The sequence below is a fragment of the Panthera pardus genome, unplaced genomic scaffold (assembly GCF_024362965.1).
Source record: "Panthera pardus isolate Hobbes unplaced genomic scaffold, ASM2436296v1 HiC_scaffold_13, whole genome shotgun sequence".
Lineage (NCBI taxonomy): Eukaryota > Metazoa > Chordata > Mammalia > Carnivora > Felidae > Panthera > Panthera pardus.
The window spans coordinates 55,353,792-55,374,090 of NW_026526688.1; the positions used below are offsets into that span (position 1 = coordinate 55,353,792).

At 40.1% G+C, this 20,299-nt stretch overlaps 1 protein-coding gene across 2 annotated transcripts in view; it reads right to left on the reverse strand.

The window, feature by feature from the left end:
- GALNT7 (polypeptide N-acetylgalactosaminyltransferase 7) overlaps positions 1 to 20,299 on the reverse strand; it is a 146,703-nt gene that overhangs the window by 65,022 nt on the left and 61,382 nt on the right. For both annotated transcript variants that reach the window (XM_019440996.2, XM_019440997.2), the window contains exon 2: positions 1,321 to 1,781. In XM_019440996.2, coding sequence (XP_019296541.1) covers positions 1,321 to 1,781 — 461 coding nt within the window. The remainder of the gene's footprint in view (positions 1 to 1,320; positions 1,782 to 20,299) is intronic.

Below are 20,299 nucleotides of genomic sequence, written 5' to 3' on the forward strand. Positions count from 1 at the left end.
TAGGCAAGCCTCTACTTTGATTTGGAATAAATTGAACCAGGAGAATTCTTCCTTCACAGTCCCTTGAGATGTTCTAGCTCTTCTCTGGAAAAGAGGTTAGGTATCTCACCACCATGGTTCTATACTTCTATTCCTCCAACCTTCTTTGCACATTTCATTCACCCCATCTCACTCTTACAGTAAATATATGAATGGGGGCGCCTGGGTGGCTCAGTCGGTTGGGTGTCCGACTTCGGCTCAGGTCATGATCTTGCGGTCCGTGAGTTCGAGCCCCGCGTCGGGCTCTGGGCTGACCGCTCAGAGCCTGGAGCCTGTTTCAGATTCTGTGTCTCCCTCTCTCTGCCCCTCCCCCGTTCATGCTCTGTCTCTCTCTGTCTCAAAAATAAATAAACGTTAAAAAAAAAACAACAAAAAAAACCCAATAAATACATGAATGGCCAAAGTCTACTAAGTAGGACTATGTTAGGTACAGAATCTTTTCAGTGACAGTGACAAAAGAATGCAGTGACAGTGACAAAAGGGTCTGCATGTGTGTGCATAAAGGTGTCAACCTCTTAAGATAAGGATATATGAACAACACAGCAGAATACATTGAGATTTTCTAGTAGCATGGAATTAAATTTGCATCTATGTTAATGGAGGCTACTTAGATCCTGTATGAGTAGAACCTGTTCAGAAAAAGCTGAGTTCATCCCATAACCACTGTCTATCACAAGTTAAGAGCTGGAAATCCTTTATTTTAAATCAAACTACATGAAAATAATGTGAAAGTTTATCTGTTTGGGCGCTCCTTTTGCATATGCTCAAGAGTTTCAATTTCCAGTTGCAGTACTGAGAAAAAGAATTAAGGGAAACATCAGTATCTAGTTAATTATGTAAGACATCTAAAGCAGCGTTACTATTTGTTATTATTCCACAACAAGACAAGGAGCTTGATCCAGAATGAAAATCAACACATCAAGAAAGTTTTGTCATTAAAAAATTGTCACTTGTACTAAACAAAGTATTTAACGGTTGGTTTACACTTTGGTACAAGTTCACGTTCTCATTGTGGATTGGTAACAAAAAATTCACAGACCGGTGCCAGTCTAGCGACATTTGCGTAGCACTGATGTAAAACCCCCAGAATTTTATATGTCATACCTTCAATCTAATGGCATAAATGAAGTGATCTCCTCCTTCTCGCCATTTTGCGGACCGAAGAGCCTTTTACCTCCTTGAAATAAAGGCAAAACTATTTTCTCCATCCTAACAACCTAACTAAATATCTATCAAAACAATAGTTGCCCCAGTTTTAGAAAGAAGAGGATGTGTGCTTACTCTTCTTGTCGTAAGTCATTGACGCTGCGGTCCAGTGAGATCATGTCACTTGCCACCATGTTAAATCCAAACTCTTTAATGCTGGCTTGAACTGCATGTTTGAATTCTGGTCCCAAAACCAATGGCTTGGCTTTCTCTCCAGGGCCACCAACCACTCCATGAGGCTCAGGTTCTTTGGGTTCAAAGTTACCGAGGATCCCTGGGCGTAGCACAGGATCTCGGTAGGTGAATGTCTGAGGCTTAAATGTGAGATACTGCCTCTGTATTATGTCTTTCTGGTTATCTCCTCCAGCATGGCGCTCTTGTTCATTTCTCGCCTTGTTTTTTCTTCTAATAGACTCTAAGTCCACTTCTACTCCTTCAACATGAGGCCATGGTACCACAGGTTTGAATCTGTCATCCCCAGGAGCTAATCCATTGCCTCCTCGGTTAGGCATGGGGTTATTGACATCTCTGTCTTCCTATACAAAAGGGAGGGGGATATACAATGAGTACATGAAGGCAAACCACAGCAGAGTTTATGATACGAATTTTCATGTTCATAAAAGGCTGAGGCAACAATAAAATGATTTAAAATGTTAAACAGAAGCAGGCTATTGATCAGGACTTCCCATTAAAAGATATCTTTTGGTGGGGGGAGGACATCCCAAGAAGGACTCTTTCTTTGCCTTACCATTCCAAAATAAATGAATGGATGCATTTTTTTTTTTTTTTACTTCTCCCCTTCTAAAACAAACTTTCTATCAAAGACTTCTTAATAAAGCACATAGTTATGGATTAAAGCAATGGGATTCTAGGAACTTTGACAAAAAAAGGACATTTAATAGGTCATGTACAATATGTGGTTTTCCCTGATGTCTGGTATATGATAAATAGAACTATTTGTCAGTAATACAGCCATATGGTGGCAGTGGTGTTAGATGTCACCCATCACTAGGCTGGCTTCGTGCCTCTAATGGCAGAGGGAAAGGCAGGGATATGCAGTCAGTATTTTCTACTGAGTGAGAGTGTAGCTGAATTCAGAACTATAAAAAAATGAACAAAAACGCTAATGACTAAGCAAGTCAGTTCAGGCTTTTAGACCACACCCAATACCTAGTTTGCCTCATTCCAGAGGCAGCCCAAGTCAAAACAGCTTTTGCACATCAGGATATTCCTTAAGGGCTGCCTCGCTTTTCTGTGTGGACCTTCCTCATCACCAATGCCAAGCTTTCCGTCAGAAATCCTGAGTGCTTCTGCTTCTGAGCTATTCTATGTGAAGTTTTTGCTAAATCGCTACCGTTCTTTGCACAGAGCAGTGTTTCTCAACATTAGCATCACCTCAGTGGCTTTAGACAATCCTGAGGTCTGTGTCCCACACCCCTCAGGCTTTGTGATTTAATTGGTCTGGGCATTCAGAGTTTTAAAAGCTCCCCAAGTGATTTTACTATGCCTCCAAGCTTGAGAACCTCTACCTTAAAGGAAGAGCTGCTAGCTATAATTAGACAAGAGGATTATTGAGTATGCACAGCTGGGGAGGCAAGGTGAACTTAGAACTGCAAAATAGGCTAGCAGGTCGGCCGTTTCACTGCACACTACAATTATCTGATTCCTTCATAGATTCATAATCGAGTTAGTGCCATCGGACCAAGACGTGTCGACAGTGGTAGAGCTACCTTGAAGAGTTAAGTTTAAAGACTTTATTTTAAAGAGTACAGAAGGTGCCAGGTATGATGTTGTGGCATAAGATGCTATCTGCTGGCAGTTCTAGAAACAAAGATCTCTTCAGAAAGCCAGTTAATCTGGGTTGCCCGGGTGGTTCAGTCAGTTAAGTGTCCGACTCTTGGTTTGGCGCAGGTCATGATCTCGGGCTTCATGGGTTCAAGCCCCGCATCGGGGTCTCTGCTCTCAACGTGGAGCCGAGTTTGGATCCTCCGTCCCCCTCTCTCTTTGCACCTCCCTTGTTCACGTGCTCTCTCTCTCTCTTTCAAAAATAAACCAAGAAAAAAAAGAAAGAAAGAAAGAAAGAAAGAAAGAAAGAAAGAAAGAAAGAAAGCCAGTAAATTCAAATGTGAACTTAGTTCAAGAGTTGGTAATAAGGGCTAACGATTGATTTGAGGGGTGTCAAAAAGGAATTAAAAAAAATGTCTTTGTTTAGGTAATGTAAGCACATGATAGAAAATTCAAAGGATCCAAAAGGGCATATAGCGAAAAACAAGTTTTCCTGACCCCCCTTCTATAGAGGCAACCATAGCCAGCACTCAGTGAATCTTTCTAGAGAGGTTATATGCATGTATAAACGTACATATGTATATGTAACACAACATTTTAACATGGGATGTAGATTTTAATTGGCTCATTAATTAAAAAGGAAACCTGTACGATGTTACAAGTGGTTCAAAGGTGAATCCAAAGAACAAATATCTAAATATCAAGAATAGGGCGCCTGGGTGGTTCGGTCGGTTAAGCGTCCGACTTCGGCTCAGGTCATGATCTCACGGTCCGTGAGTTCGAGCCCCGCGTCGGGCTCTGTGCTGACAGCTCAGAGCCTGGAGCCTGTTTCAGATTCTGTGTCTCCCTCTCTCTCTGCCCCTCCCCTGTTCATGCTCTGTCTCTCTCTGTCTCAAAAATAAATAAGCGTTAAAAAAAAATTAAAAAAAATATCAAGAATACTGCAAAGAATTTACAAATAGACACAAAACTGGTAACATCGGTTAATATCTATGAGGCAATAGGCAATTGTACTCCACGGTAAACAATTTCAATTTCAGTGGACAAGAATCTTTTGCATTACCATCAGTCTTCCATCATTTCTAGCACTGTAAAACAGCCCAAAGATACTGAAAGGGCAAGATAACCTAGAAGCTGAGCCCGATAGTACACCTAGTAATCTTTTGGGCACATTTCAAAGCTTTTCCAGAATGTTCCTCCTGTAACACAAAACTAATTATAAAATTCACACTCAGCCTGATTACAGAAATGTGATACCTTTCTTCAGGCATGTGTAGGTAGATAAGGCTTCTGGATCAGCCTTCTAATCTTCACACACCTCAGGAGCAAGGACTTAGCTGGAGCCTAACCTGTGAGCCCTACTGATTCTGATGATGGAAAAAGTGTTCCATGTCTCCAATTCATCTCCTGGTTCTTTCCAGAAGAGAAGTGTTGTGGCAGTGTTGTAAGGAAATTCAAATAGAAAAATCATTACAAAACTCTTAAGATACTGGACCCAAACTGTTGATGTTGAATGAAGTATAGCACATACAGAAGAAAGACAGTCTCCCCAACCCCAACTTTTCACATCAAGACTCTAGTGAGTCATTAATTGGAAAGGTAAAAAATGAGGAGAAGGAAATGCCAATAAATACAGAAAAGTAGATTGGACAGGTCATTGGATGTCAACATCCATAACCATAGCATCCACTCTGTATGTTGCCTAAAATTCCATAAAGGGAAAAGTGCATATTGGAAGAGTATGGCACACAATAGTACCTAAAATCATAGTATGTGAATAAATGCATACTATGGTTTAAGCTGGCCTACGCTAATGCAAAACTTGCAAATTTAAATATTTCTCAAATTCGCCCACCCCAACAAGAGAATATTTAACGGATTTAAATGTCATGCTTATCTTCCTCCAAAAGTTGATCTTTTCTTTAAGGGTTCTCTTATATTCCACTCTTGGTGTCCTTTCTAGTTCTCTTAGAAGTCTACCTATCATTCCAGGGGCACCTGGGTGGCTCAGTCGGTTAAGCAACCGACTTCGACTCAGGCCATGATCTCACGGTTCATGGATTCGAGCCCCGCATCGGGCCCTGTGCTGACAGCTCAGAACCTGGAGCCTGCCTTGGATTCTGTGTCTCCCTCTCTCTCTGCCCCTCCCCAGTTCACACTCTGTCTCTGTCTCTCAAAAATAAATAAAAATGTTGAGAAAAATATTTAGAAGTCTACCTGTCATTCCACCTTTATTCTGGGTTAGGTCATTCTTTTCCAAGCATCACGACCCGATTTACACTGACCATTCCTGCATCCCATTTCCTCAGCCCACATCACACTTCTGATCTCCAAATCTTACAGTTGGTTACTTCCTAAATTTCTACTTATATCAATCTAGTACCTAAGTTTAAGATACCCCAAACTGAACTTACATTTACTTCACATCACAAACCCATTTCAATTACTGTCTTCCCTACTTTGGAAACTGGAAGCACCATCCACTCAACTGATCAGATCCAGAGCCTGCATTTCATCCGCAGCCTCTTGTTCTCTTTTATCTACCCTACTGGTATCTAATCAATCACTAATACCTATTAATTGCTATTGTCTTTGTAGCTCCTGAATCTGGCCACTTCTCTCCATTACCCTCACTGCCACTGTTTGAGTTCAGACCACCCTCACTTCTTAACAGGATTACTATAAAAGTGATAACTGATGACTACAAACACTATGTTCTAAGTATTTCATATATATATGCATATATATTTCATATATTTCATATATATTTCATATATTTCATATATATATCATGTATTTCATATATATATCATATATTTCATATATTTCATATATATATCATATATATTTCATATATTTCATATATATCATATGTATTTCATATATATATTTCATATATATATTTCATATATATATTTCATATATTCCATATGTATTTCATATATTTCATATATATTCAAATATATATTCAATATATATAAGAATATATATATTTCATATATATGGGAATATATATATATTTCATATATATAGGAAAATATATATATTTGAAATATATGTATATGAAAATATATATATATGAAATATATATATTCCTATATATATGAAATATATATATATTCCTATATATATGAAATATATATATATTCCTATATATATGAAATATATATATATTCCTATATATATGAAATATATATATTCCTATATATATGAAATATATATATACATTTTTTTTTTTTTCACCAAGAGTTGGTTCTGTGATTACCATCCCTATTTTACTGATAGAAAATCTGACAGAGGGGTGTTTGGGTGGCTCAGTCAGTTAAGCGTCAGACTTCAGCTCAGGTCATGATCTCATGGTTCATGAGTTCGAGCCCCGCATTGGGGTCTGTGCTGACAGTTCAGAGCTCGGAGCCTGGAGCCTGTTTCGGATTCTGTGTCTCCCTCTCTGTCTCTGCCCTTCCCACTCATGCTCTGTCTCTGTGTCTCTCAAGAATGAATAAACGTTAAAAAAAAAAAAAAAAAGAAAATCTGACAGCGAAGTTACTTAACATCAGAATCAGTACATCGTAGGGCCAAAATGTGAATCGAGAAGTCTGGCTCAAGAGTCCATGCTCTTAACCACTCTACTGTAGTGCTTCTCATTTTAATGCATGCACTTACTGTCTCTCTTCACTATTTATTCTACACAGCAGCCATAGTGACTTTCCTAAAATTCAAATATGACCATGTTACCTTCCCAATTTACAACACTCCACTGCTGGTCCACTTCCCTCAGGAGAGTTTATATTCTTTAACCAGGTTAATAAAGGTTTTCAGGGTCCAGCCTGCACTTACTTCTTCACCATACCCTCTAGAGGAGGAGTTAGTTAGCTTTTTCTGTAAAGGGTCAAGTAGTGAATGTTTCATACCTTGCAGACCACAGGGTTTCCAATGCAATTATTCAAGTCTGCCATTATAATGCAAAAGCAGCCACAGATACATAAATGAGTGGGTATGGCTGTGTTCCAATAAAACTTTACTTACAAAAAGACAGGCAGTAGGATGGATGTAAAGCCACCACTCCCTCCCAACCCCTGCACTAGACTAAGTTCTGTGAAAAGGTAGGCGCCATGTCTAAAGTATGCACCATCGCATTCCCAGTGCTTACCCTGGCACATAATTCCTCAATTATATTTACTGAATACATTAATGAGTCCCCAAATTTCTCCTTTGGTTATGAGAGAGACTCTAAGAAGAAAAGGAAAAGAGAGAATGGAGAATATGGAATGGGGAAGAGGGGCTTGGATCCCTCCAAGCCAGAAAAACTGAATTTGCTCACTTCTTGAAGCCTGTTATGTCATTAAATCTGAAAGCAAATAGGAGAATGGTCTAACCCCAAGCCAATTAAAAATAGTCATGTCAAGTCTTAATGTTATAGGATTCAAAAAATGGCCACAAAGCAGTGTAACACTCAATTTCCCCGAGAAGGAAAACTACATAGTACTTCTTCCTGAGCGTGAATGAGAATCAGTAGATGCCTTTGTGACTCACTGGTACTATATCATCTTCATAAGCACAAGCTGATTTACTCTATGGTCAAAAATCAATAAATCACTGTTGACTAGACATGGAAAAGAGACTCGGTAGATAACTGCTTAAGATCACTATGCTCCTAAAGGTGGAAACTAAAAAGGATAATCACTCATCATCAGACGGAACTATGGGATTATCAGAAATCAGGTCAGACTATTTACTTTCCATCTTACAATTTACAAAGTTCCCCCTTCACCCCCAGATTCTACTTATGTGTGGTATTTTTCCAAGATGGCCATGCCTTGGTAGGAATATGAATACAAAGGGATTTAGAGAAATAGTCTTGAGATATAAGCTTGTTTGGATTTCAAATTATAGGTGAACCTAGAAGACTTAAGCTCTCATTGACAAGCGTCTGCAGTCACATGGTCGCCTGAGAAATTATAATTTAGCTTTAGGAAGTAGTCACCGCTAACAACATTCACACTATTTGGTTATCATGCTGCATGAGCCACCGAACTTAAAAACATAAGTCAAATTTAATTTTACGGTTTAAAAACCCTCTTGATAAAAAACACTTTTAATTAGAAAAATTACATCAGCATCTTTTCTCTAGCTCCACTTTCTTCTGCTCCTTCTAGGTGAGTAACGGGGACAAAGATCAGGGACAGAGGTAGTAAAAACAAGGAGGTGCCTAAGTTCAGAAGACACAGGGTATGCCTGTAGGCTGGACCTCTCCAGACTCTCATCATATGTGGCAGAAGGTGGGTGGGAGAGTGGGTGCTCCAGCCTCGGTATCCTTGTCTCTCTCTGATTAGCTAGAGCTGGATTCTTAGCTAACTCATCCCCGCTGACGTTTTGTGCTGACTGAATTCCATTCACTCTTGCTCCTTTCAGAGGACTGATAGTGACTGCATTGGGGGGTGGGGTCAGTGGCTCTGTTGGTCATGAGAGGAGGGGCAGGGGTCAAGTGATTTGTCTGCGTTTAATTAGAGCTGAAACTAGAAAAATCCAAGGTTAAACCGAGACCTTACCAGTCCTTCAATTCCTAAGAGGTTCTCCCTTATGGCAAGAGACCGATTCCAAGTATGTTTGAAGACCCATAAACTAGGAAGAGATTTTAAGGCCAATGGCAAGGCCTCTGTTAGCAACTCGGGTAGAATTGAAAATGGAGAAGGGTGTGAGGGTGTGTATCACCCTTCTGAAAGAAACAGACTCACATAGTAGGGATTTCTATTCTCTACTCCCCTACGACCCCTTTGTAAGTACCAGGCCAGGTTATAAAACAAAAGGTAACAGAATAGAGAAAACAACGTTTGACATCACAATAACGGCCCACTGAAAGAAATCCAGGTCAGCACCTCTAATACTATGTTAGGCTTTGGCAGGGTAGCAACTAGTCACAGGCTAAGCTAAGTACTGTACAGTAAGCCAGACTGACCCAGACTTCGTCTAGGCACCACAACATCGAGACTGGACCGTGGAGACCAGCCTATCACATATAGCTAATGGTTAGTCCTTTTATTTTCTCTCAAAACTTACGATACCCTACGGCAACCATAGTTACAAATGGGTAAGTTAGTTTGGTTGTTCTAACCACCTAATGGAAAGATTTTACCAGGTTCATACGGGGGCATTTTGAGTCAATTAAATGCCACCCCTCCTTAACCAAATAAGCAAAATACAAAGTGCAGTATATAATACAGATCTATCCTGTACTATTGTGAACACTACTGAAATTAACAGGTGTTCTCCTAAAAAGTTGACTAGGTCATAATTTGAACATTCAGTCATCTTAATAAAAGAGAGATTTCCATTATAAAAGAGCCTCCCAATAAACTCCATAGCTGTGTAACTAGTCGGTTTTTGCAGATTTGGATTTCCATGCATATCACATGTTATTTCTGCGTCGACATAATTTTCTGGAGATCTCTGCACATCTTGAATAATCACGGTCAACAACAGAATATCTGGATATGGCAAATTTTAAGTCTTGGGCTCTTTTCAAAATTCAAAACAAAATTTAGCTCGACCAAAGTAAATGATCGAATTGGTGAAATTATAACATCTACTTTTAAAAACCAGGTCAATGCATTGCATTTTTAAAGGTATCAGGCTAAAGTACAAAGTCCTCAGTAATAAACATTTTCAATTTTCAACATAGAAGTTCAAACCGTAATTGAAAAAAGGGAGAGTTCACGCAAAATCCTTCTCCATATGAATACTATTATCTCTAATGTTCTATGTCGCAAATGTGAAATGACCATTCAGCACCAGTAGTTCAAGCCAGCAGTTCTAAACTCAGGAATCGGCTCCGGATAAATGCCCTCGCAGTCCTATGAATATTTCTAACACCGCTCTTTCTGAATTGCCTTAATATCTGTTTACATGCTTCTCCCAGTCAGACTGAGGGCTCTTTGAAGACAGTGAGTGTGGATCTGCGTGTCCCCACACAGGGTAGACAGTAGGTACCCAGTTCATGTTCGTCACAGACCGAGTAAAGGGAGAACACTGAGCTGTGGGTCATCTCTTCCTATGTTAACAGAATGTAAACGAACTTTGGAGCCACTGTCTTGTGCCACTGCTTGGCTTGATTTAAGCTAGCATTTTGAGAATCCAAATGAAATAACTAAAAACATTACTTTCCCTACAAAAACATTGCAAATCTAAAATTCGAATAATCCTTTTTTTAGTTGCTTCTCTTCTTCAGATTTGGATAAATCATGTCGGCAAGTGAAATTTGTTACTTCATGGAAAATGAGTACTTTATTTAAACACGAGAAAGTAAATCTGCTGGTGTTCGTCTTAGTCCTCTAAGCCAATTTATCTTGCAAATGGTTTCCAGCTAAATTTGGTGCTTGTTTTAAAACAGTAATAAGATAGGGCTTCTAAATCAGGTCAGAAAGATATCAGATAATAAATACTCAAGGGGGAATAAATTAAGAGAAATAAGCAACTAAAGGACCAAAATATAGGTTAATGTCTCCAACAGGAAAAGAACAAATTGGTTATCCTTTTACAAAAAACAAAACATTTTTATTTGGAAGACTGTTTAATGGTCCAGACAAGTAACCTGTCTATGAAACGTGAATTTTAAACATCTTTATGCAATCCAAATATTTTTTATTTTCCAGAGACCTTATGAAAATGCATGCCTTAGCTCATGAACTGAGTCATGTATATTTACAGGCTTAAAACAAATACTTCTCTTGTGAATATTTAATATTAAATCTTTAACTGATTTGAACTGAATTTTAAGAATCGAACATGAATATCAAGCAATGGTCAAGAGATCATTTTTCAGTATATTTCAAAATATACTGAACAAAGCCATAGCTGTCAAAGTTTATGCCATCATTTCAGTGGTAAGAGCGCTGATGTCAAGACAAGGCTATAAATACAAGGTACACCAATATCATTTAAAAGCTCCAACTCCCATAGGTACTAAAAGGCAGATTATAATACCTCTTAGAAATCATAAAAGGATGTAGAGAGTAGATTTTAACTCTCTCTGTTTGGGAGCTAAGCAATTACTGAGTTTTGAAAAGAAAGCTCCTAAGAGGAGCTTTTTCATTCTAAAAATGTTCATTCTAAAAATAGCAAATAATAAGTTACATAAAATATTTTAATAAAATTGTCAATATTTTACAATAAATATTCTAGTACATTGTTACTACAAAATGGCCCATCTAAAAATAAGAAAGGTATTGAAAAGGAGGAAAAAAAATGAGAGCAAAGCAATGAGAGCAAGATTATAAAATGAAATCTGTGCAGATTTTTAAGCACATGAATAATTTATGCACGCATATATATGATATATGCACATGGAGAGAGGAAATACACATTTAAAAACCAAATAGCTTAGTGGGATAAGAAATAAGAAATTAATCAGGCTGAATGGACCCTTCAAAAGAACATTATGACATTTCATCAGGTGGAGAAAGGAAGAACTACTTAAGAGCTGAACTGATTGAAAATGAGGTCCCATCTGCTCCTCTTCTGCCCACTCACTTGATGTTCTAGAACCTTCTTTCAGTTTATGCCAATTTTAGTTTTTTACCTAGAAGAGCTAAGAATTATCCTTTACTCTCTTTCTTCGATCATCTTCAAAAGAGCAATCTCTACATCAATCCTTGGGGATCACAGTGTTAACACTTTTTCTTAAACCGAGGAAAGTGTTTATTTAGTCCTATCCTTTGATTCATAGTTCCAGTACAATGCACTTCAGAATCAGATACCTGCCAAAGCTAAGCAGTTTAATTCTTAATTCTCCTTCACATCTAGCAATCCCAGGGAAAGCATATAATGATTTTCAAATCCTCCTGAAAACTTTATTGGAAATTATATCACCAACAGAACCATTAATAATTCTTATGACACCAAGGAAAACATTTTACGGAGTGAGAGCAGAATGAGGTCAAATGCGGTATTTGTGTTGGGAGAGAAGGTCTGTAATACCCTTTTGAAAGCTGAAAAAGCAATGTCCTATTATCCCTCTAGGGGAGAAATTCTAGAATGAATACAGCACTCCCACATGAAGTGTTACTACTTTCTGCAGCTGGAAATCCATAAAACAACAGCCTTTCCTCTAGTGCTTCCTTGCATTGCCCTGAAGCTTGGCTTTCATAACAACTCAGGAAAAGGTACTTTAATGCACAGCTTCAGAACACATACATTTTGACTGGTGTCAGATAATCTTCTCTTGTGAATCTTAGGAAGAAAAATCTCCTCAAGAGCAAGAGTACCTCAAAGTTTTCAGGGTGGAGCTATCATTTAAAAAAATTTTTTTTAATGTTTATTTTTGAGAGAGAGAGAAACCAAGTGTGAGCAGGGGAGGGGTAGAGACAGAGGGAGACACAGAATCCGAAGCAGGCTCCAGGCTCTGAGCTGTCAGCACAGAGCCAGACGCGGGGCTCAAACTCACAAACTGCGGGATCGTGACCTGAGCCAAAGTTGGATGCTTAACTGACTGAGCCACCCAGGCGCTCCATGGAGCTATCATTTTAAAGCGTGACACATTTTACTACCACGTCATGACTAGATGTCCACTTTAGGAGGATGGGTCAAGGAAACGGATTTTTTTTTTTTCCTGTGAGACAGGAAAAATACATTCAGAGTAGACAGAGGTTATTTACGTAATAAACTTTGTCGCATTTTACTTTTCAATTATCAATTACTGATTTCAAGGGAGAATGCTTATCCCATGATGCTCTGGTTTATCCCAAGTGTTTCTTGGCATTCAGATTAGTATTTACATGTGTCATTAAAGGTAAAAGAACTGTTCTTTGAGTTTTCCAAATATTACAGGGCTACCGCCTGCCAGGCACTGCGTGCCCTACCACGGAGAGAGACACAGAGGTGGAAGGGAGGTCTGAGGGGGCTGTAAGTGACTGAATCTTTGCTTCGAAGCAGTGCACGCTCCCCCAGCACGAAGACGGTGAACGGTTGGTAGGCAAGGAGGCAGGGGTAGAAAGTGGAGTTTGGCAGCTATTCTAGACGGAGGCAAAAGCACAAAAGCATAAAAGCACAAATGGTTTGGTGTAACGAGTGCAGGGGACATATGGGGAGGTGGCAGGAGAGGAGACTTGAGATACTGGCAGTATCAGAGTGCCTCTTAAGAAGTGCCAAGAAGTTCAGGCTTTATCCCCTTAGAAATGGGAGCCCTGAGAGGGAAGCATGCCAGAGCAGAGCTGAATTTTGGAATGAGTACTCTGATGGAGCAAATGAATGGGAAGAGGTGCCAAGATGTTTTCAGTGGGAGAAGAAAAACAAAAGCTTAGAAAATACGGGAGAAAGTAACGCAGGAGAGAATTTCAAGGAGTGGACAACGGGGCTAAAAACTGCAGGCAAGTTGTTACATCAATGAGAATTCCAAGGTCTGAAGGTACGGGCGATGGAGGTATTTTAGTCTCGGTTCTGCAGCATGAGTCACTCACCAGCTCTGTGCTCTACAACGCTGGCAGAGGCCCCAGGAGTGTGGATCTAGAGGGGCCTCGGGACTCCTCACAATCCTCTCCTACCCAGCTGCAGATGGAACTATCCTATTTTCTATCATCCAGAGCACCTGAGGCATTTCTGTGATCCTCCTGTTCTGCCCAAGACATTCCTTTGGAATAGTTTAATTGATGGATGCCAAATACGTACTGAGCACCTACGCTGTACCCGGCTACAGGGCTACGGTGATGCGCAGACACATCCCTGCTCTCGTGGAACTTTCTGTCCAATGGGGGACGCACAGAACTAGTCATAAAAATATGCTGTTGTAAGAGCCTTTTGGGGAGGGTTGATCCACCCTACTCGAGGAAAGGCTTCCTTGAGAATGAAGCACTGCTGAGCAGAGGTCTGAAGGAGGAGGAGAAGCGAAGTCAGTGAAAAGAGGAAAGAATATTCAGGGAGAGGACCTGCCACGCAAAGTCTTTACGGCAAGAAGTCTATGGTAAGGAGGGAGGACTACACGCGGCTGGAGTGCAAAGAATTAGGCAAGCCTGACGCCAGATGAGGCAGAACGTTAAGTAGTGGCCAGACCAAGCGGGGTCTGGTGTCGTGGTGGTTGACCTTGGTTGTCATATGGGGCCCTGAGCAGCCAGGTCAGTTTTAATGCTCCTACAAGAGATGGGAACATTCTGAAAAGAGCCAACTGGCTGGGGAGTAAGAGAAGAGACTGGAAGGAGGCCAGAGAGGATGAGGGTTAGTTAGGAAAAGGAGAAATTTCATGAAGGGCTGGATATGGGCAGTGTCAGGGATGGCTCTAAGGTGTCTCACGTACAACTGGATACTGTCTATTCACTGAGAGGGGAAGCTCTGAAGAAGACAGAAGTTCAAGATGATGATGCCATTCTTGGACATGAGAACGTTAAAGTGCTTCTGAAACATTCGAGAGAAGATGGAAAAACAGAGTGTGTATCTCAGTGACCGGACTGGAGAAGATACATTTGGCAGACATCTTTATATAGGTAATAACTGACATAAGGACTTGGATGAGTCTATTCGTTAAGAGGCCATAAGATGGGAAGAGGAGGGGGCCATGGACCTTCTCCTTGAGAAATCCAACCCTTAAGAGACTGGTGAAGGAGTGTGGGACTACCAAGCAGCCCACATAAGAGGAGGGCTGGATTTAGCGAGACCCACTCCAGTGGCGTAATGGAGTCAACAGCCCAGAGTCACTGGGCTGAGGTGTGGGGTGGAAGGTGTGGAAACGGTACCAGCAAAAGTAGGCTACGTTTGTGAAAAGTCGGCCGGTAAAGAGAACAGAAATGGAGAGGTGGCTGGAGGAAATGAGGTGGGGTGAGAGGTTTTGGTTTGTTTTTAATGGGCAACTCCTGAGCGTCTGCAAAAGAAAGGCAAGAGTAAAATATTCAAACACATGTGAGAGGAGGAATCATCAAAGGGTAGGGAGTTTCTGACACTGGGGATAGGTGGGAGCCAAAGCAGAGGTGGGATTAGCCAGGTCAGGCGGAGGGCAGCCCTTCTGTTGTAATGCCAGGGATGAAATGGGTGCAGACACGGGTACTTTGCTCTTCCTTGGGATCCAAACCCTCTCTGCTGCTGTCTTTATTACTCCAACAGCCTTCCTGATCTAACCTATTCTACTACCTGGAATCAGACTTACCTCTGCTAAACAATCCTTTTCACAGTGCAGGTCAGAGATTTCTTTCAAAAAACAAAACAAAACAAAACAAAACAAATGGAAAGTCTTCCCATCTTTTTCTAACACATCAGGTTCAAAATCCTTTGCCTGGCCTTCTAACTGTCACTCTTGGTTACTCATTCAAGCTGTCCCCCATACTCTAGTCAGCTGGACCCTTTCAGGAGATCATAAAAGCACATCTTCAGCCCGGCCTCTAGTTTGGTTCACGCTGTCAGCCTTAGCCCCCAGCACTGCCCTGTCGCCCGCCTCTTTCTCTCTAGGGTTCGGTTCCAATTCCTTTGATGAAGATTCATCCCTGCCATCTGTTCCGGTTCCAGTGATATTTTCCCTCTCATGAATTTTGCCTCCTTAATACTTTCATAATTCTCTGATTATCCCATGTGCTAGTTTTTCTTCTCCAATCCGATGAAAAGCTCTACATGAGGAGAGTCTTAGTCTTTCACTCCTTCTGAGCAGTAAGAGTTTGTATTATGTATCTTCCTTTCTCCTAAATTCTCTGACATTTCTATTTTCCTTATTCTTAAACCCATATGCAAATAACACCTATTCTATAGGAAACATGTTCCCTGGGCTCCGTATTTTAGAGGGGAGTTCTGCCTTATGTGGTTTAGACGGATCTTAGGTGAACAGCAATGAAAAGTTTGATTTAAAAAAAGAAAATAACCGGGGGCGCCTGGGTGGCTCAGTCGGTTATGCGTCCGACTTCAGCTCAGGTCATGATCTCACGGTGTGTGAGTTCGAGCCCCGCGTTGGGCTCTGTGCTGACAGCTCAGAGCCTGGAGCCTGCTTCGGATCCTGTGTCTCCCTCTGTCTTTGACTCTCCCCTGCTTGCACTCTGTCTCTTCCTCTTTCTCAAAAATAAACATTAAAAAAAAATAAAAAATACATAACCAGACATAGGTAATTATGTTACATTCTCAGGGGGCTCACAACAATCCTACGATAGGTCCTATAATTTTATTTTCACATTTTATAGTTGAGGTAGTCAAAGATTAGAGAGATTGACATGTCCGAGGTCACATAATTCATAAGTGACTAATCTAGGACTTGAACCCTCATAACTACAAGTCCTGAGCATTTAGCCACAAATGCTAAGCTACTTGACATACAAATGCTTGGTGATCACTTCCACTTTCTAGAAATTTATTAAAAAAATTCAGTTGAGAGGCCTTTAAAAATGTTCAACTAATAGACACTTTAATGTCTCTTTATTCTCCTTTTTCATCGCATTTATAAAGTCTGCCTTTGGCAACTTCTTACACCAAAGAAATGGCCCATTCTGACAGTCTAAACAATGAGATCTGCCTTGTCAAAGGCTTTTTCGCTCCTTTAATGTGTTAGATGATTTCCCCTGACAGCGTGTGAAATAAGGGGAAGACATTTTGAACTAATTTTACACAAAGAATTAAATCAGTCTCATAAGTAAGGGCTGAAGTATTTTTGGTCCTGCTAAGCTGACTCTTGTAACCGATGTTCTACTGTGTATTCTGAGCTGTTCAATCTCCCGCGAAACAATACTCTTGGCCTTTTTGTGACTAAAAAGCATTGCTACAGCCGTGGAATAAAACCAAATTCCTCACAAGCCTGTGACTGTGGCTTCACTAATAGTCTACTCTAACTGAAAACTTATCAAATGGCTCCATGAAGATGGTCCCAGAGAGAATTCTACCCTCAGGGAGGAGTTTACTCCTACATTTTTCAGGACGTGCTGCCCAGATACAAGACCAGAGCTCCATTTTTTTTTTTTTTTCCTTTTACGATGTAAGAGGTCTCACTTAGGGACAGGAGGGAAAAACCCTCCCAGAGTATGTATCCACAAACACCACAGTCTGTCTTCTAGGATATGGGAGGGTGCTCACTATGAAATTCCAAGGAGGATTAGGAGTCGCTTATCAAGTCACTGCTTTCAGAGAGGATTCAGGGTGTTTCCCTCACCTATTCTGCTACAGCATGAGGTAGGTTATATTTACATTAGAACATGAAAAATAGGACACAGTCAACTTTAACTTTCCATTTCTTCCCAGTTCCATCTCTTAATCTTGCTCACCACCATCTTTTAGAAGTGAAAAGCAGTATTCTCATTTTAGCATAACTATGTTTGTAATGCTTACATGTCTTTCTGGAAAACCTTAAAATGATAAACCCAAGAAACTTTTTGGCACTTTGGGAGAAGGCACCACAGCAGCTGTTGAGCAACAGGAAGCAATCCCACCAGTTAGCTGAGAGAAGCCGGTCAAGCAGATATATGCTAAGTTTAGCTGTTCTAACACATTCCAACCAACTTCATTTGGTCACACATAAGCTACCAAAGTAGTACAGCTGAAATCTGAGATCCTTTTGCAACTGAAGGTGAAATGGTGGCAAAAAATATGCACAGTACTTGGAATGGTCAAGTCTTACCCAATACCTCAATTTTATTTTGACATAACCTTCTGATGACCCTAAGTCATTTTTTTTTTTGTTTTGTTTTGTTTTTCTATAAACAAGATTTCCCTTTACCTGGCACAATTAAGGTAAGCAACACATTTATCTTTGCATCTATGAATGAATGGAAAAAGGAGGCTTACTGTTACTATAGTACATCCAAAGATAGCCTGCTAAAGATAGCCTGCTAAGGTGTCAGTCATAAGCATTGTCAAAGTAGCAAAATTAGCAAAGAACCTCCAAAGCCTTAAGCAGAAAAATGGAACAGATTTTAAAAACAGTGATAAAATCAGCTTATCACTGGAAGTATTTTATTGAATGCTGATTCAATTCACGATGATGATGATAGGGTGAGAAGGAGGTTGAAGAATCCTTACAATGTTACAAGTGCGATTTCAAGTGCATTCCACCCATCTCTTTTCATCCTTGAAATAACCCTTTTAGCCAGGTACCGTCATTATCCCATTCTCCAGATGAGAAAAATGAGGCACAGAGTTTAAGTGACTTGCTGAAAACCATACACTCAGGTGGTAGTAGGGACAGGATTCAAATCCAGGGTCTGTGGCTTCAGAGCCCATGCAATTAACTATTACCCTCACGGGAGGTGCGGGGGTGGGAGGGTGGGGAAGGCATCCATAAGGTCTTTAGAAGTTTTAGCTACATAAAGTGGTAGGTACCTTTAAGATTTTATAAATACCAAAACCTAAATATATTCCTTAGAATCAGTTCATTTCAGAAGTTCATTTTTTTTTTTCTAAGTTTATTCATGGGGGGGGGGGTGGGGGGGGCTGGTAGAGAATCCCAAACAGGCTCCACACTGTCAGCGCGGAGCCTGATGCGGGGCTCGAACTCACGAATCAAGAGATCATCACCCTAGCCGAAGTTGGATGATTAACTAAGCCACCCAGGCACCCCCAGTTCATTTTAATAAAGTTTCCTTTATGTTAAAACCAATATAATGCTCTTAACAAGAATTCGTAGAAAGATAGTTCGGAAAGGGCTATTTTAATAGAAGTAAACTTCTGGAAATCCGATTCCCACTTCAGAAAGTAGTAGTAACTAACTGAGGCCCACTAGCCTAGGTGAATATCAGGATGAAGGTAAATGTAATATACCTTAGAACGATACACTCACATGATTTTATTTCTACAGAGAAAAAAAGAAATGATTTCCAGTTAGTCACTTTGGCACCTAAGACAATCAAACTGAGCTGCTATGCTTGCTCTTCTGATTTCAGAGAGAGAATCGTTTTCAAATATCGTCTATTTGTCTGCCACTGGCGAATATGAAGTAAATAAAATAGGGCTTTTCAAATTGACGCTAAGGAAGAGTTACCACCACCTCTACTCCCTGAGGCATGTGAGAGTTTCTGAGAGGCACCCTCGGTCTGATCACATGCAGGTCTCACTAAGATCACATTTTCAACAAGTTTCTGGCACAGCTTCTTCAGGCTCTGCTTGTTGCTAGCCTCCTAGAAGGCTAAAAGTCAGTGATGACCTCAAGAATCATAAAGTCTTTTTAGCAACATATCAGTGGTTCTCAATCTTTTTAGGGTCATGAAGATCTTGGACACTCTCCTAGGGGGAAAAAAACCCCAAAAAACCAGTACAATGTTGGTAGAGTTCTTTGTAGAGCCATCTGACTGTATGTATCAAAATCCTTTAAAACGTTCATTTTTTTCTCTAACTGCCAAATTTCAGAGCTGGAAATATATCCTAGGGAGATAACTCTAGTTACAGAAAAGACAGTATGCATAAATATTCACTGCAGCATATACTAGCAAATATACTAGAAACAAATAGAATGTTTATAACGAGAGAATGGCCAAGAAAATGATGTTACCTTCATACCACTGGATAGTCTATAACTATAAAAATGTTTGAGAAAAACAATTCTTTGGGAAAATTCTTACGATTTAATGCCAGTTTTTAAAAAGTAGAATACAGGGGTGCCTGAGTGTCTCAGTCGGTTGAGAGTCCAACTTTGGCTCGGGTCATGATCTCGCGGTCTTTGAGTTCGAGCCCCGCATTGGGCTCTGTGCTGACAGCTCAGAGCCTGGAGCCTGCTTTGGATTCTGTCTCCCTCTCTCTCTGCCCCTTCCCTGCTCACACTCTGTTCGGTCTCTCAAAAATGAATAAAATGTTAAAAAGTAGAATACATACATTGAATATATATACTGCTTACGCCATATAATCAAACATGAAAAAAAAACCCAAAAATGACTACTAAGAAAGTTAAAAGTAGTGATTGTCTCTGGAGGTGAGATTTTAGATGATATTTTCTCATCCCTTGGTTTTCCTTATTTCCAATACTGAGCATATGTTTGTATAAAGTTGTTAAAAATTATTAGTTTCCTCCTAAACTTGTTTTAAAATTTACTGACAAAAATCCATTAAAAACAGTTGATAGTAGTAACTTAAGATTTTGTTTTCCATTAGGAGGATCTACATCAATAAACTGTAGAGCTGGTTGACTGCCAAAGAGGTCACCGTGCATAATTTAGTGATAAAGAGGGGATATACTACAAGCTCAGCTGAGAGATGGCTCAGAGAAACAATACTTATGATCACAAAAATATTAAGCCGAAAGTTCATACACAAGGTGCAGGTAGCATATTTCTCATTTGAGTACACTACCAAACTTTAGGGAGCGTTAAAAAAACAAAACCAGGGGCACCCGGTG